Here is a 17,271-nt window from a genome sequence, read left to right on the forward strand (position 1 = left end):
CTAGCGGTACACACCTCCTTCCCTCCATCCCTCCTTCCTGAATTCTACCTGGTGTCTAGCTAGTGGTACACACCTCCATCCCTCCATCCCTCCTTCCTGAATTCTACCTGGTGTCTAATGGTACACACCTCCATCCCTCCATCCCTCCTTCCTGAATTCTACCTGGTGTCTAATGGTACACACCTCCATCCCTCCATCCCTCCTTCCTGAATTCTACCTGGTGTCTAGTGGTACACACCTCCATCCCTCCATCCCTCCTTCCTGAATTCTAGATGGTGTCTAGCTAGCTGTACACACCTCCATCCCTCCATCCCTCCTTCCTGAATTCTACCTGGTGTCTAGTGGTACACACCTCCATCCCTCCATCCCTCATTCCTGAATTCTACCTGGTGTCTAGCTATCGGTACACACCTCCATCCCTCCATCCCTCCTTCCTGAATTCTACATGGTGTCTAGTGGTACACACCTCCATCCCTCCATCCCTCCTTCCTGAATTCTACCTGGTGTCTAGTGGTACACACCTCCATCCCTCCATCCCTCCTTCCTGAATTCTACCTGGTGTCTAGCGGTACACACCTCCATCCCTCCATCCCTCCTTCCTGAATTCTACCTGGTGTCCAGCTAGCGGTACACACCTCCATCCCTCCTTCCCGAATTCTACCTGGTGTCTAGTGGTACACACCTCCATCCCTCAATCCCTCCTTCCTGAATTCTACCTGGTGTCTAGCGGTACACACCTCCATCCCTCCATCCCTCCTTCCTGAATTCTACCTGGTGTCTAGCGGTACACACCTCCATCCCTCCATCCCTCCTTCCTGAATTCTACCTGGTGTCTAGTGGTACACACCTCCATCCCTCCATCCCTCCTTCCTGAATTCTACCTGGTGTCTAGCTAGCTGTACACACCTCCATCCCTCCATCCCTCCTTCCTGAATTCTACCTGGTGTCTAGTGGTACACACCTCCATCCCTCCATCCCTCCTTCCTGAATTCTACCTGGTGTCTAGCTAGTGGTATACACCTCCATCCCTCCATCCCTTCTTCCTGAATTCTACCTGGTGTCTAGCTAGTGGTACACACCTCCATCCCTCCATCCCTCCTTCCTGAATTCTACCTGGTGTCTAGTGGTACACACCTCCATCCCTCCATCCCTCCTTCCTGAATTCTACCTGGTGTCTAGCTAGCGGTACACACCTCCTTCCCTCCATCCCTCCTTCCTGAATTCTACCTGGTGTCTAGCTAGTGGTACACACCTCCATCCCTCCATCCCTCCTTCCTGAATTCTACCTGGTGTCTAATGGTACACACCTCCATCCCTCCATCCCTCCTTCCTGAATTCTACCTGGTGTCTAATGGTACACACCTCCATCCCTCCATCCCTCCTTCCTGAATTCTACCTGGTGTCTAGTGGTACACACCTCCATCCCTCCATCCCTCCTTCCTGAATTCTAGATGGTGTCTAGCTAGCTGTACACACCTCCATCCCTCCATCCCTCCTTCCTGAATTCTACCTGGTGTCTAGTGGTACACACCTCCATCCCTCCATCCCTCCTTCCTGAATTCTACCTGGTGTCTAGTGGTACACACCTCCATCCCTCCATCCCTCCTTCCTGAATTCTACCTGGTGTCTAGCTATCGGTACACACCTCCATCCCTCCATCCCTCCTTCCTGAATTCTACATGGTGTCTAGTGGTACACACCTCCATCCCTCCATCCCTCCTTCCTGAATTCTACCTGGTGTCTAGTGGTACACACCTCCATCCCTCCATCCCTCCTTCCTGAATTCTACCTGGTGTCTAGCGGTACACACCTCCATCCCTCCATCCCTCCTTCCTGAATTCTACCTGGTGTCCAGCTAGCGGTACACACCTCCATCCCTCCATCCCTCCTTCCCGAATTCTACCTGGTGTCTAGTGGTACACACCTCCATCCCTCAATCCCTCCTTCCTGAATTCTACCTGGTGTCTAGCGGTACACACCTCCATCCCTCCATCCCTCCTTCCTGAATTCTACCTGGTGTCTAGCGGTACACACCTCCATCCCTCCATCCCTCCTTCCTGAATTCTACCTGGTGTCTAGTGGTACACACCTCCATCCCTCCATCCCTCCTTCCTGAATTCTACCTGGTGTCTAGCTAGCTGTACACACCTCCATCCCTCCATCCCTCCTTCCTGAATTCTACCTGGTGTCTAGTGGTACACACCTCCATCCCTCCATCCCTCCTTCCTGAATTCTACCTGGTGTCTAGCTAGTGGTATACACCTCCATCCCTCCATCCCTTCTTCCTGAATTCTACCTGGTGTCTAGCTAGTGGTACACACCTCCATCCCTCCATCCCTCCTTCCTGAATTCTACCTGGTGTCTAGTGGTACACACCTCCATCCCTCCATCCCTCCTTCCTGAATTCTACCTGGTGTCTAGTGGTACACACCTCCATCCCTCCATCCCTCCTTCCTGAATTCTACCTGGTGTCTAGCTAGTGGTACACATCTCCATCCCTCTATCCCTCCTTCCTGAATTCTACCTGGTGTCTAGTGGTACACACCTCCATCCCTCCATCCCTCCTTCCTGAATTCTACCTTTTGTCCAGCTAGTGGTACACACCTCCTTCCCTCCATCCCTCCTTCCTGAATTCTACCTGGTGTCTAGCGGTACACACCTCCTTCCCTCCATCCCTCCTTCCTGAATTCTACCTGGTGTCTAGCTAGCGGTACACACCTCCATCCCTCCATCCCTCCTTCTTGAATTCTACCTGGTGTCTAGCTAGCGGTACACACCTCCATCCCTCCATCCCTCCTTCCTGAATTCTACCTGGTGTCTAGCGGTACACACCTCCATCCCTCCATCCCTCCTTCCTGAATTCTACCTGGTGTCTAGCTAGCGGTACACACCTCCTTCCCTCCATCCCTCCTTCCTGAATTCTACCTGGTGTCTAGCTAGTGGTACACACCTCCATCCCTCCATCCCTCCTTCCTGAATTCTACCTGGTGTCTAATGGTACACACCTCCATCCCTCCATCCCTCCTTCCTGAATTCTACCTGGTGTCTAATGGTACACACCTCCATCCCTCCATCCCTCCTTCCTGAATTCTACCTGGTGTCTAGTGGTACACACCTCCATCCCTCCATCCCTCCTTCCTGAATTCTAGATGGTGTCTAGCTAGCTGTACACACCTCCATCCCTCCATCCCTCCTTCCTGAATTCTACCTGGTGTCTAGTGGTACACACCTCCATCCCTCCATCCCTCCTTCCTGAATTCTACCTGGTGTCTAGCTATCGGTACACACCTCCATCCCTCCATCCCTCCTTCCTGAATTCTACATGGTGTCTAGTGGTACACACCTCCATCCCTCCATCCCTCCTTCCTGAATTCTACCTGGTGTCTAGTGGTACACACCTCCATCCCTCCATCCCTCCTTCCTGAATTCTACCTGGTGTCTAGCGGTACACACCGCCATCCCTCCATCCCTCCTTCCTGAATTCTACCTGGTGTCTAATGGTACACACCTCCATCCCTCCATCCCTCCTTCCTGAATTCTACCTGGTGTCTAGTGGTACACACCTCCATCCCTCCATCCCTCCTTCCTGAATTCTACCTGGTGTCTAGCTAGCGGTACACACCTCCTTCCCTCCATCCCTCCTTCCTGAATTCTACCTGGTGTCTAGCTAGTGGTACACACCTCCATCCCTCCATCCCTCCTTCCTGAATTCTACCTGGTGTCTAATGGTACACACCTCCATCCCTCCATCCCTCCTTCCTGAATTCTACCTGGTGTCTAATGGTACACACCTCCATCCCTCCATCCCTCCTTCCTGAATTCTACCTGGTGTCTAGTGGTACACACCTCCATCCCTCCATCCCTCCTTCCTGAATTCTAGATGGTGTCTAGCTAGCTGTACACACCTCCATCCCTCCATCCCTCCTTCCTGAATTCTACCTGGTGTCTAGTGGTACACACCTCCATCCCTCCATCCCTCCTTCCTGAATTCTACCTGGTGTCTAGCTATCGGTACACACCTCCATCCCTCCATCCCTCCTTCCTGAATTCTACATGGTGTCTAGTGGTACACACCTCCATCCCTCCATCCCTCCTTCCTGAATTCTACCTGGTGTCTAGTGGTACACACCTCCATCCCTCCATCCCTCCTTCCTGAATTCTACCCGGTGTCTAGCGGTACACACCTCCATCCCTCCATCCCTCCTTCCTGAATTCTACCTGGTGTCCAGCTAGCGGTACACACCTCCATCCCTCCATCCCTCCTTCCCGAATTCTACCTGGTGTCTAGTGGTACACACCTCCATCCCTCAATCCCTCCTTCCTGAATTCTACCTGGTGTCTAGCGGTACACACCTCCATCCCTCCATCCCTCCTTCCTGAATTCTACCTGGTGTCTAGTGGTACACACCTCCATCCCTCCATCCCTCCTTCCTGAATTCTACCTGGTGTCTAGCGGTACACACCTCCATCCCTCCATCCCTCCTTCCTGAATTCTACCTGGTGTCTAATGGTACACACCTCCATCCCTCCATCCCTCCTTCCTGAATTCTACCTGGTGTCTAGTGGTACACACCTCCATCCCTCCATCCCTCCTTCCTGAATTCTACCTGGTGTCTAGCTAGCGGTACACACCTCCTTCCCTCCATCCCTCCTTCCTGAATTCTACCTGGTGTCTAGCTAGTGGTACACACCTCCATCCCTCCATCCCTCCTTCCTGAATTCTACCTGGTGTCTAATGGTACACACCTCCATCCCTCCATCCCTCCTTCCTGAATTCTACCTGGTGTCTAATGGTACACACCTCCATCCCTCCATCCCTCCTTCCTGAATTCTACCTGGTGTCTAGTGGTACACACCTCCATCCCTCCATCCCTCCTTCCTGAATTCTAGATGGTGTCTAGCTAGCTGTACACACCTCCATCCCTCCATCCCTCCTTCCTGAATTCTACCTGGTGTCTAGTGGTACACACCTCCATCCCTCCATCCCTCATTCCTGAATTCTACCTGGTGTCTAGCTATCGGTACACACCTCCATCCCTCCATCCCTCCTTCCTGAATTCTACATGGTGTCTAGTGGTACACACCTCCATCCCTCCATCCCTCCTTCCTGAATTCTACCTGGTGTCTAGTGGTACACACCTCCATCCCTCCATCCCTCCTTCCTGAATTCTACCTGGTGTCTAGCGGTACACACCTCCATCCCTCCATCCCTCCTTCCTGAATTCTACCTGGTGTCCAGCTAGCGGTACACACCTCCATCCCTCCATCCCTCCTTCCCGAATTCTACCTGGTGTCTAGTGGTACACACCTCCATCCCTCAATCCCTCCTTCCTGAATTCTACCTGGTGTCTAGCGGTACACACCTCCATCCCTCCATCCCTCCTTCCTGAATTCTACCTGGTGTCTAGCGGTACACACCTCCATCCCTCCATCCCTCCTTCCTGAATTCTACCTGGTGTCTAGTGGTACACACCTCCATCCCTCCATCCCTCCTTCCTGAATTCTACCTGGTGTCTAGCTAGCTGTACACACCTCCATCCCTCCTTCCTGAATTCTACCTGGTGTCTAGTGGTACACACCTCCATCCCTCCATCCCTCCTTCCTGAATTCTACCTGGTGTCTAGCTAGTGGTATACACCTCCATCCCTCCATCCCTTCTTCCTGAATTCTACCTGGTGTCTAGCTAGTGGTACACACCTCCATCCCTCCATCCCTCCTTCCTGAATTCTACCTGGTGTCTAGTGGTACACACCTCCATCCCTCCATCCCTTCTTCCTGAATTCTACCTGGTGTCTAGCTAGTGGTACACACCTCCATCCCTCCATCCCTCCTTCCTGAATTCTACCTGGTGTCTAGCGGTACACACCTCCATCCCTCCATCCCTCCTTCCTGAATTCTACCTGGTGTCCAGCTAGCGGTACACACCTCCATCCCTCCATCCCTCCTTCCCGAATTCTACCTGGTGTCTAGTGGTACACACCTCCATCCCTCAATCCCTCCTTCCTGAATTCTACCTGGTGTCTAGCGGTACACACCTCCATCCCTCCATCCCTCCTTCCTGAATTCTACCTGGTGTCTAGCGGTACACACCTCCATCCCTCCATCCCTCCTTCCTGAATTCTACCTGGTGTCTAGTGGTACACACCTCCATCCCTCCATCCCTCCTTCCTGAATTCTACCTGGTGTCTAGCTAGCTGTACACACCTCCATCCCTCCATCCCTCCTTCCTGAATTCTACCTGGTGTCTAGTGGTACACACCTCCATCCCTCCATCCCTCCTTCCTGAATTCTACCTGGTGTCTAGCTAGTGGTATACACCTCCATCCCTCCATCCCTTCTTCCTGAATTCTACCTGGTGTCTAGCTAGTGGTACACACCTCCATCCCTCCATCCCTCCTTCCTGAATTCTACCTGGTGTCTAGTGGTACACACCTCCATCCCTCCATCCCTCCTTCCTGAATTATACCTGGTGTCTAGCTAGCGGTACACACCTCCTTCCCTCCATCCCTCCTTCCTGAATTCTACCTGGTGTCTAGCTAGTGGTACACACCTCCATCCCTCCATCCCTCCTTCCTGAATTCTACCTGGTGTCTAATGGTACACACCTCCATCCCTCCATCCCTCCTTCCTGAATTCTACCTGGTGTCTAATGGTACACACCTCCATCCCTCCATCCCTCCTTCCTGAATTCTACCTGGTGTCTAGTGGTACACACCTCCATCCCTCCATCCCTCCTTCCTGAATTCTAGATGGTGTCTAGCTAGCTGTACACACCTCCATCCCTCCATCCCTCCTTCCTGAATTCTACCTGGTATCTAGTGGTACACACCTCCATCCCTCCATCCCTCCTTCCTGAATTCTACCTGGTGTCTAGCTATCGGTACACACCTCCATCCCTCCATCCCTCCTTCCTGAATTCTACATGGTGTCTAGTGGTACACACCTCCATCCCTCCATCCCTCCTTCCTGAATTCTACCTGGTGTCTAGTGGTACACACCTCCATCCCTCCATCCCTCCTTCCTGAATTCTACCTGGTGTCTAGCGGTACACACCTCCATCCCTCCATCCCTCCTTCCTGAATTCTACCTGGTGTCCAGCTAGCGGTACACACCTCCATCCCTCCATCCCTCCTTCCCGAATTCTACCTGGTGTCTAGTGGTACACACCTCCATCCCTCAATCCCTCCTTCCTGAATTCTACCTGGTGTCTAGCGGTACACACCTCCATCCCTCCATCCCTCCTTCCTGAATTCTACCTGGTGTCTAGCGGTACACACCTCCATCCCTCCAACCCTCCTTCCTGAATTCTACCTGGTGTCTAGTGGTACACACCTCCATCCCTCCATCCCTCCTTCCTGAATTCTACCTGGTGTCTAGCTAGCTGTACACACCTCCATCCCTCCATCCCTCCTTCCTGAATTCTACCTGGTGTCTAGTGGTACACACCTCCATCCCTCCATCCCTCCTTCCTGAATTCTACCTGGTGTCTAGCTAGTGGTATACACCTCCATCCCTCCATCCCTTCTTCCTGAATTCTACCTGGTGTCTAGCTAGTGGTACACACCTCCATCCCTCCATCCCTCCTTCCTGAATTCTACCTGGTGGCTAGTGGTACACACATACATACCTCCATCCCTCCTTCCTGAATTCTACCTGGTGTCTAGTGGTACACACCTCCATCCCTCCATCCCTCCTTCCTGAATTCTACCTGGTGTCTAGCTAGTGGTACACATCTCCATCCCTCTATCCCTCCTTCCTGAATTCTACCTGGTGTCTAGTGGTACACACCTCCATCCCTCCATCCCTCCTTCCTGAATTCTACCTCGTGTCCAGCTAGTGGTACACACCTCCTTCCCTCCATCCCTCCTTCCTGAATTCTACCTGGTGTCTAATGGTACACACCTCCATCCCTCCATCCCTCCTTCCTGAATTCTACCTGGTGTCTAATGGTACACACCTCCATCCCTCCATCCCTCCTTCCTGAATTCTACCTGGTGTCTAGCTAGCGGTACACACCTCCTTCCCTCCATCCCTCCTTCCTGAATTCTACCTGGTGTCTAGCTAGTGGTACACACCTCCATCCCTCCATCCCTCCTTCCTGAATTCTACCTGGTGTCTAATGGTACACACCTCCATCCCTCCATCCCTCCTTCCTGAATTCTACCTGGTGTCTAATGGTACACACCTCCATCCCTCCATCCCTCCTTCCTGAATTCTACCTGGTGTCTAGTGGTACACACCTCCATCCCTCCATCCCTCCTTCCTGAATTCTAGATGGTGTCTAGCTAGCTGTACACACCTCCATCCCTCCATCCCTCCTTCCTGAATTCTACCTGGTGTCTAGTGGTACACACCTCCATCCCTCCATCCCTCCTTCCTGAATTCTACCTGGTGTCTAGCTATCGGTACACACCTCCATCCCTCCATCCCTCCTTCCTGAATTCTACATGGTGTCTAGTGGTACACACCTCCATCCCTCCATCCCTCCTTCATGAATTCTACCTGGTGTCTAGTGGTACACACCTCCATCCCTCCATCCCTCCTTCCTGAATTCTACCTGGTGTCTAGCGGTACACACCTCCATCCCTCCATCCCTCCTTCCTGAATTCTACCTGGTGTCCAGCTAGCGGTACACACCTCCATCCCTCCATCCCTCCTTCCCGAATTCTACCTGGTGTCTAGTGGTACACACCTCCATCCCTCAATCCCTCCTTCCTGAATTCTACCTGGTGTCTAGCGGTACACACCTCCATCCCTCCATCCCTCCTTCCTGAATTCTACCTGGTGTCTAGCGGTACACACCTCCATCCCTCCATCCCTCCTTCCTGAATTCTACCTGGTGTCTAGTGGTACACACCTCCATCCCTCCATCCCTCCTTCCTGAATTCTACCTGGTGTCTAGCTAGCTGTACACACCTCCATCCCTCCATCCCTCCTTCCTGAATTCTACCTGGTGTCTAGTGGTACACACCTCCATCCCTCCATCCCTCCTTCCTGAATTCTACCTGGTGTCTAGCTAGTGGTATACACCTCCATCCCTCCATCCCTTCTTCCTGAATTCTACCTGGTGTCTAGCTAGTGGTACACACCTCCATCCCTCCATCCCTCCTTCCTGAATTCTACCTGGTGTCTAGTGGTACACACCTCCATCCCTCCATCCCTCCTTCCTGAATTCTACCTGGTGTCTAGCTAGCGGTACACACCTCCTTCCCTCCATCCCTCCTTCCTGAATTCTACCTGGTGTCTAGCTAGTGGTACACACCTCCATCCCTCCATCCCTCCTTCCTGAATTCTACCTGGTGTCTAATGGTACACACCTCCATCCCTCCATCCCTCCTTCCTGAATTCTACCTGGTGTCTAATGGTACACACCTCCATCCCTCCATCCCTCCTTCCTGAATTCTACCTGGTGTCTAGTGGTACACACCTCCATCCCTCCATCCCTCCTTCCTGAATTCTAGATGGTGTCTAGCTAGCTGTACACACCTCCATCCCTCCATCCCTCCTTCCTGAATTCTACCTGGTGTCTAGTGGTACACACCTCCATCCCTCCATCCCTCCTTCCTGAATTCTACCTGGTGTCTAGCTATCGGTACACACCTCCATCCCTCCATCCCTCCTTCCTGAATTCTACATGGTGTCTAGTGGTACACACCTCCATCCCTCCATCCCTCCTTCCTGAATTCTACCTGGTGTCTAGTGGTACACACCTCCATCCCTCCATCCCTCCTTCCTGAATTCTACCTGGTGTCTAGCGGTACACACCTCCATCCCTCCATCCCTCCTTCCTGAATTCTACCTGGTGTCCAGCTAGCGGTACACACCTCCATCCCTCCATCCCTCCTTCCCGAATTCTACCTGGTGTCTAGTGGTACACACCTCCATCCCTCAATCCCTCCTTCCTGAATTCTACCTGGTGTCTAGCGGTACACACCTCCATCCGTCCATCCCTCCTTCCTGAATTCTACCTGGTGTCTAGCGGTACACACCTCCATCCCTCCATCCCTCCTTCCTGAATTCTACCTGGTGTCTAGTGGTACACACCTCCATCCCTCCATCCCTCCTTCCTGAATTCTACCTGGTGTCTAGCTAGCTGTACACACCTCCATCCCTCCATCCCTCCTTCCTGAATTCTACCTGGTGTCTAGTGGTACACACCTCCATCCCTCCATCCCTCCTTCCTGAATTCTACCTGGTGTCTAGCTAGTGGTATACACCTCCATCCCTCCATCCCTTCTTCCTGAATTCTACCTGGTGTCTAGCTAGTGGTACACACCTCCATCCCTCCATCCCTCCTTCCTGAATTCTACCTGGTGTCTAGTGGTACACACCTCCATCCCTCCATCCCTCCTTCCTGAATTCTACCTGGTGTCTAGCTAGTGGTACACATCTCCATCCCTCTATCCCTCCTTCCTGAATTCTACCTGGTGTCTAGCTAGCGGTACACACCTCCATCCCTCCATCCCTCCTTCCTGAATTCTACCTGGTGTCTAACTAGCGGTACACACCTCCATCCCTCCATCCCTCCTTCCTGAATTCTACCTGGTGTCTAGCGGTACACACCTCCATCCCTCCATCCCTCCTTCCTGAATTTTACCTGGTGTCTAGCTAGCTGTACACACCTCCATCCCTCAATCCCTCCTTCCTGAATTCTACCTGGTGTCTAGCTAGCTGTACACACCTCCATCCCTCAATCCCTCCTTCCTGAATTCTACCTGGTGTCTAGCGGTACACACCTCCATCCCTCCATCCCTCCTTCCTGAATTCTACCTGGTGTCTAGCTAGCGGTACACACCTCCATCCCTCCATCCCTCCTTCCTGAATTCTACCTGGTGTCTAGCGGTACACACCTCCATCCCTCCATCCCTCCTTCCTGAATTCTACCTGGTGTCTAGCTAGTGGTACACACCTCCATCCCTCAAACCCTCCTTCCTGAATTCTACCTGGTGTCTAGTGGTACACACCTCCATCCCTCCATCCCTCCTTCCTGAATTCTACCTGGTGTCTAGCTAGCTGTACACACCTCCATCCCTCCTTCCTGAATTCTACCTGGTGTCTAGTGGTACACACCTCCATCCCTCCATCCCTCCTTCCTGAATTCTACATGGTGTCTAGCTAGCTGTACACACCTCCATCCCTCCAGGTGTATATTATCCCCTCTCCTCCATACTATCAATTCAATTCAATTATCTTTATTGGCATGATGTAACAATGTTCCAAAGCTTATTTTGGATATTTACAATATTATAATATTTACAATCTCTCTCTCTCTCTCTCTCTCTCTCTATTTCTTTATAACTAATTTGAGTTTTTAGAGAGGAAACCATTAAAGATAGCCTCTCTTCTTATTGCTAATATTCAGGTCCTTTGTAACACCAACCTCCTTTCATATTTCACATTACGTTCCTGACAGCCATCATAATGAGGGGGATTGACATGGCAGGGATTGTGTGATTTTGAGTCACATTCTAGGCTGAGTGACCAGCTAGTCTACAGATCCAGAAGGGAATTCCTCCAGGCTGAGTGACCAGTTAGTTTACAAATCCAGATATGAATCACACTAGGCTGTGACCAGATATGACTCACACTAGGTTGAGTGACGAGCTATGAATCACACTAGGCTGAGTGACCAGATATGACTCACAATAGGCTGAGTGACCAGATATTAATCACACTATGCTGAGTGACCAGATATGAATCACATTAGGCTGAGTGACCAGATATGAATCGCACTAGGCTGAGTGACCAGATATGACTCACAATAGGCTGAGTGACCAGATATGAATCACATTAGGCTGAGTGACAAGATATGACTCACAATAGGCTGAGTGACCAGATATGAATCACATTAGGCTGAGTGACAAGATATGAATCACACCAGGCTGAGTGACAAGATATGAATCACACTAGGCTGAGTGACAAGATATGAATCACACTAGGCTGAGTGACCAGATATGAATCGCACTAGGTGAGTGACTAGTTAGTCTCCAAATCCAGATATGAATCACACTAGGCTGAGTGACCAGATATGACTCACAATAGGCTGAGTGACCAGATATGAATCACACTAGGCTGAGTGACCAGATATGAATCGCACTAGGCTGAGTGACCAGCTATGAATCACATTAGGCTGAGTGACAAGATATGAATCACACTAGGCTGAGTGACAAGATATGAATCACACTAGGCTGAGTGACAAGATATGAAACACACTAGGCTGAGTGACTAGTTAGTCTACAAATCCAATTAACACACACACACACACACACACACACACACACACGGAACCTTCTTATTTTATTGATCAATGATGGCAGATCAAATATTAAACTAAAAATAAAGCCCCAAAATTGTCAGGACCTGAGACCTGCTCGTGAAGGACACGAGGAAAGGAGAGAGAGGGTGAGAGAAGGAGAGAGTGTGGTGAGGGGGTGAGAGAAGGGGAGAAAGAGGTGAGAGAGGGGGCGAGGTGTCTGATAAACAGCCCGATTTAAAGTGTCTGACCCAATTACAGGCCCTCTCTGCGGCGACCAGATTTCACACCAAATTACGCCGGCCAAACGAGCGCCCGTTACCGAGGACGCCTGTCCACTCATTAAGACAGAGGAGAAGCCAGGTCATGCACGCTGAAGCACAAACACACTGACATAGACATACGGGTGGGTGCACGCACAAACACAGACCGACACACACACATCACTGCTTTCTAGATCTCTCAGGTGGAGCCCAATACTCCAAAGTGACGTCCTTCATCCACCATTGAATCAACAACCCTAACAAACAGTAAACAGGAAGAGGAGGAAGAGGAGGAGGGGAACTGAGTTAATGTACTGACCCCATGGAGGAAGAGGAGGAAGAGGAGGAGGGGAACTGAGTTAATGTACTGACGCCATGGAGGAAGAGGAGGAGGAGGAGGAGGATGACTGAGTTAATGTACTGACGCCATGGAGGAAGAGGAGGAGGGGAACTGAGTTAATGTACTGACCCCATGGAGGAAGAGGAGGAGGAGGAGGAGGATGACTGAGTTAATGTACTGACTCCATGGAGGAAGAGGAGGAGGAGGAGGAGGAGGATGACTGAGTTAATGTACTGACTCCATGGAGGAAGAGGAGGAGGGGAACTGAGTTAATGTACTGACCCCATGGAGGAAGAGGAGGAGGAGGAGGATGACTGAGTTAATGTACTGACCCCATGGAGGAAGAGGAGGAGGAGGGGGAGGAGGATGACTGAGTTAATGTACTGACCCTATAGTGCTTCCTGGGGCCGCTTCGATGCTCCAGACACAGTGCAGGTTATGTTCATATGGAGCTGGGTAACCTGGAGACAATATTCGACCTGTAGGCTCATCCTTGATGGTTCCCCCACACTCCGCTAGAGAGAGAGAGAGAGAGAGAGAGAGAGAGAGACGGAAAGGAGAAAGAAGAGAGATAGAGAGAGTAGAGTGGAGGAGACACAGAGAGAGAGAGAGAGAGAGAGAGAGAGAGAGAGAGAGAGAGAGAGAGAGAGAGAGAGAGAGAGACGGAAAGGAGAAAGAAGAGAGATAGAGAGAGTAGAGTGGAGGAGACACAGAGAGAGAGAGAGAGAGAATGAGAGAGAGAGACAGAGTGGTGGAGACAGACACAGAGAGAAAGAGGGAAGGGAGAGAGAGAAGGAAATAAGTTAGTGACATTATTTTATTATACTACCGTGAATTCAAGTGCTACTTTTTAAGTTAAAAGCTTATTTTATTATTAGCCTTAAAGAAAAATTCAATAAATGAATGTTATTGTATGATTCATCATTTTATTTGTCTTCCGTCTCATGTTATAAATTTAGAGGGAGGGTGAAGTGACAGTTGTGTGAATGCATATTCACTAGGACCGTCTGCACGCGTTTAGTTATTCATCTTGTTTTGGCTGATTTCATGAGGCTACAGATGGAAAATACTACCTAGGGCAGTGAGATGAAGTCTAGTCGCGTGGAGGAGGAGGAGGAGGAGGAGGAGGAGGAGGAGGAGAAGGAGGAGGAGGAGGAGGAGGAGGTGGATTGAACTTGTGGGCTGAGATTACGCACATTTTCTCATCGATGAAACATCGGATCTCATTAAAAGTTTATCTTTCCCAAAACCTAGAATATGTTATGAAAATAGTACACTAAGTTTTATAGACTTGACACTTTGCTAAAGTTTTTAAAAGTATTTCGATGTTCAGAAGGAGTGCAAGGGCGATTTTGAGTTTGTTTCCCGAATGGAAATATGCAAATAATTGCTACAACGAGCCAATAGGATCTCGCTAGCTAGTGCTTGGCCTTGCCCACATCCTTCCTTGTTCTGCCTGCTATGCTTCATCTGCTCCCAATGTAAACTAAATAGATGCATTCTCTTGGGTTAGTTACAAATATCTTTTACATTATATTACATAACCTGTCCTGCAGTGAGCTAGTTTAACAGCCCTCAACTTTACATTATATTAGATAACGTGCAGTGAGTTAGTTTAGTAGAGTCTAGCCCTCAACTTTACATTATATTAGATAACCTGTAGTGAGTTAGTTTAGTAGAGTCTAGCCCTCAACTTTACATTATATTAGATAACCTGTAGTGAGTTAGTTTAGTAGAGTCTAGCCCTCAACTTTACATTATATTAGATAACCTGTAGTGAGTTAGTTTAGTAGAGTCTAGCCCTCAACTTTACATTATATTAGATAACCTGTAGTGAGTTAGTTTAGTAGAGTCTAGCCCTCAACTTTACATTATATTAGATAACCTGTAGTGAGTTAGTTTAGTAGAGTCTAGATATAACTACAAATACTTAGCAAAGAGGTTGGAATATGACTGACGATTCAGTTAATAATTGAATATATTACGTTTAGGTTTGAAGCTTCAGTCAGGTGGGTGATTTGTAATATTATATATATATATATATATACAGTATATTCTGTTGTTACAGTTTTTTACAATCACTTTGAGAATCCTGATGTAAATTTTTCTAAACTTTAGACACAAAACTCACAACCGATGATCAAAATGCAAATTATTTTTAAACTCTGGACACTTTTGCTTGGAGACAAAACACATAAAGATAAGATAATTTGTTCACTGAACTAAAATCACCGGTTCAAAATGACACAACTTAACATCAAAGTATTACCATTTCAAAATGCAATTCACACATTACATCTGAGATGAATGGCTATTCATTTCTTTACAATGATCTAACTATCAATTGATACAACTGATCAAAATGATAAGTAACTGTTGCATTACTCTTAATGCATAGTTTTATGGAAACTGACTAACAATATTCCATGTTTAGATCATGAAATGTTCAGGATAACGAGATCCGTTGACACCAATTACCGTGGACCACGAACCAATCGGGCTACATTATCTATGGATGTAATATTTCATCATCATTCTTTATCAGACACTGTTTCTATGGTCCCATGTACCGCTTTTCCAGACCATGTTTTCAGATTTGACATTACTGTACACTCACCGGCCACTTTATTAGGTACACCTATCTAGTACTGGGTAGGACCCCCTTTTGCCTCCACAACAGCATGAATTATTCACGGTGTTGTACGTTAAGAGATGCCCTTCTGCACACCACTGTTTTAAATGGCTGTTATTTGAGCATTTGTGGCCTTTCTGTTAGCTTGAATGAGTCTGGACATTCTCCTCATTAACAAGGTGTTTCTGCCCACAGAACTGCCGCTCACTGAATGTGTTTTGTTTATCGCACCATTCTCTGTAAACTCTAGAGACTGTAGTGCGTACGAATCCCAGGAGGGCAGCTGTTTCTGAGATGCTGGAATCACCATGTGTGGCATCAACAATCATACCAAGGTCAAAGTTGCTTAGATTACTGATCTTGCCTGTTATAATGTTTGGTCGAACAACAACTAAAGCTCTCTACTCTAATTAGTCTATATATTGAGTTGCAGGCAGCCACATGATTCGCTGTTCGAAGGAGCAGGCTATTTGCATTAACACCCAGGTGTACATAATAAAGTGGCCGGTGAGTGTATGTGTATGCAGGCCCTTGTTATTGCTTTTCCAATACTGCCAACTTGTTACTGATGACTGATTTCACATTGTGGTACGAGTATATAGTGAAATGAGTGGTATCCACCTACAACAACATAGCGATAACATGGAGCCTGGCAGGTGATCCAGGTCACAATAGAGGTCAAGCAGTAGGAGGAGGAAGACGTGGTGGTCAAAGGAACAGCAGGGGACGAGCACCCCTTCTGAGAGGTGGTCGTGGGCCTCGTCTGAGAGGTGTGGGGGAACGTGGTAGAGGACAAGGCCACGGACCAAGACAGCGGAAGCCACAGAAAAGAGCGTCCAATGAAATCCGAACAGTAGTTGTAGACCATGTCGTAACTCATGGCAACGACTGAGGCAGCTACAATGATTCAACCAAACCTCAGAAGATCAACCGTGGCTTCAATCATCAGAAACTTCCTCAATGAGCACCGGTAAGTCTTCAGCACTAAACATTAGGCTACTCCCAACTATCAAATGACTGTATAATGCATGCCAATGTGTACCACGGAGTAGGTGATGTGACTAAATGTGTTCTTACTGTAACTTTCCCTGCAGAATTGAGACTAGGCCAAATAGGGGAGGCAGCGGCAACATTCTGACTGACCAACAAGAGCGGGCTGTGGTCCATTTTGGTTCGGGACAGAAATGATATTCGCTTTACAGAAATCCGGCAGCACATCTTGGTCAATGACGACATGTTCAACAATGTGGAAGCTAGAAGTTTGTCGACTATTACATGCATGCTGAAAAGGCACCAGGGGTCTCTAAAACAGCTATACCGTGTGCCTTCAGAAAGAAATGCGGACAGAGTGAAGCAACTGAGGACTGAATATGTTCAGGTATGTTCAGATTCAAGATGCCTGTTGTGAAAACTTCCCCCCCAAAATTCTACATCGTTGTAATCAGTAATTCTCCTTCCAAAATGTATTTTTAGAGGGTGATGGAGCTGGATGCTGACGAAAACCATCACAGATTCCTCTTTTTGGATGAGGCAGGCTTTAACCTGGCCAAGACAAGGAGGAGAGGTCCGAATTTCATTGGCCAGCGGGCAACCATCCAAGAACTCGGACAACGTGGGGCCAACATCACCGTGTGTGGCTATATCAGAAGATGGTGTGGTGGGACGCAGACCTCGTATTGGATCATATAGTGCAGCTCTCCTTGTAACCTTCCTTGATGAGCTAAATCAGGTCTGTAGAGCTGATGGCATGACCTGTGTCATTGTGTGGGATAATGTCAGCTTC

General features: G+C 49.1%; 1 protein-coding gene across 1 annotated transcript in view; it reads right to left on the reverse strand.

Moving 5' to 3' along the window:
• csmd2 (CUB and Sushi multiple domains 2) overlaps nucleotides 1-17,271 on the reverse strand; it is an 899,615-nt gene that overhangs the window by 367,621 nt on the left and 514,723 nt on the right. The window contains exon 21 of the mRNA XM_071373664.1: nucleotides 13,245-13,377. Within this exon, the coding sequence (XP_071229765.1) occupies nucleotides 13,245-13,377 (133 nt within the window). The remainder of the gene's footprint in view (nucleotides 1-13,244; nucleotides 13,378-17,271) is intronic.

This window comes from Salvelinus alpinus, chromosome 29, assembly GCF_045679555.1.
Source record: "Salvelinus alpinus chromosome 29, SLU_Salpinus.1, whole genome shotgun sequence".
Lineage (NCBI taxonomy): Eukaryota > Metazoa > Chordata > Actinopteri > Salmoniformes > Salmonidae > Salvelinus > Salvelinus alpinus.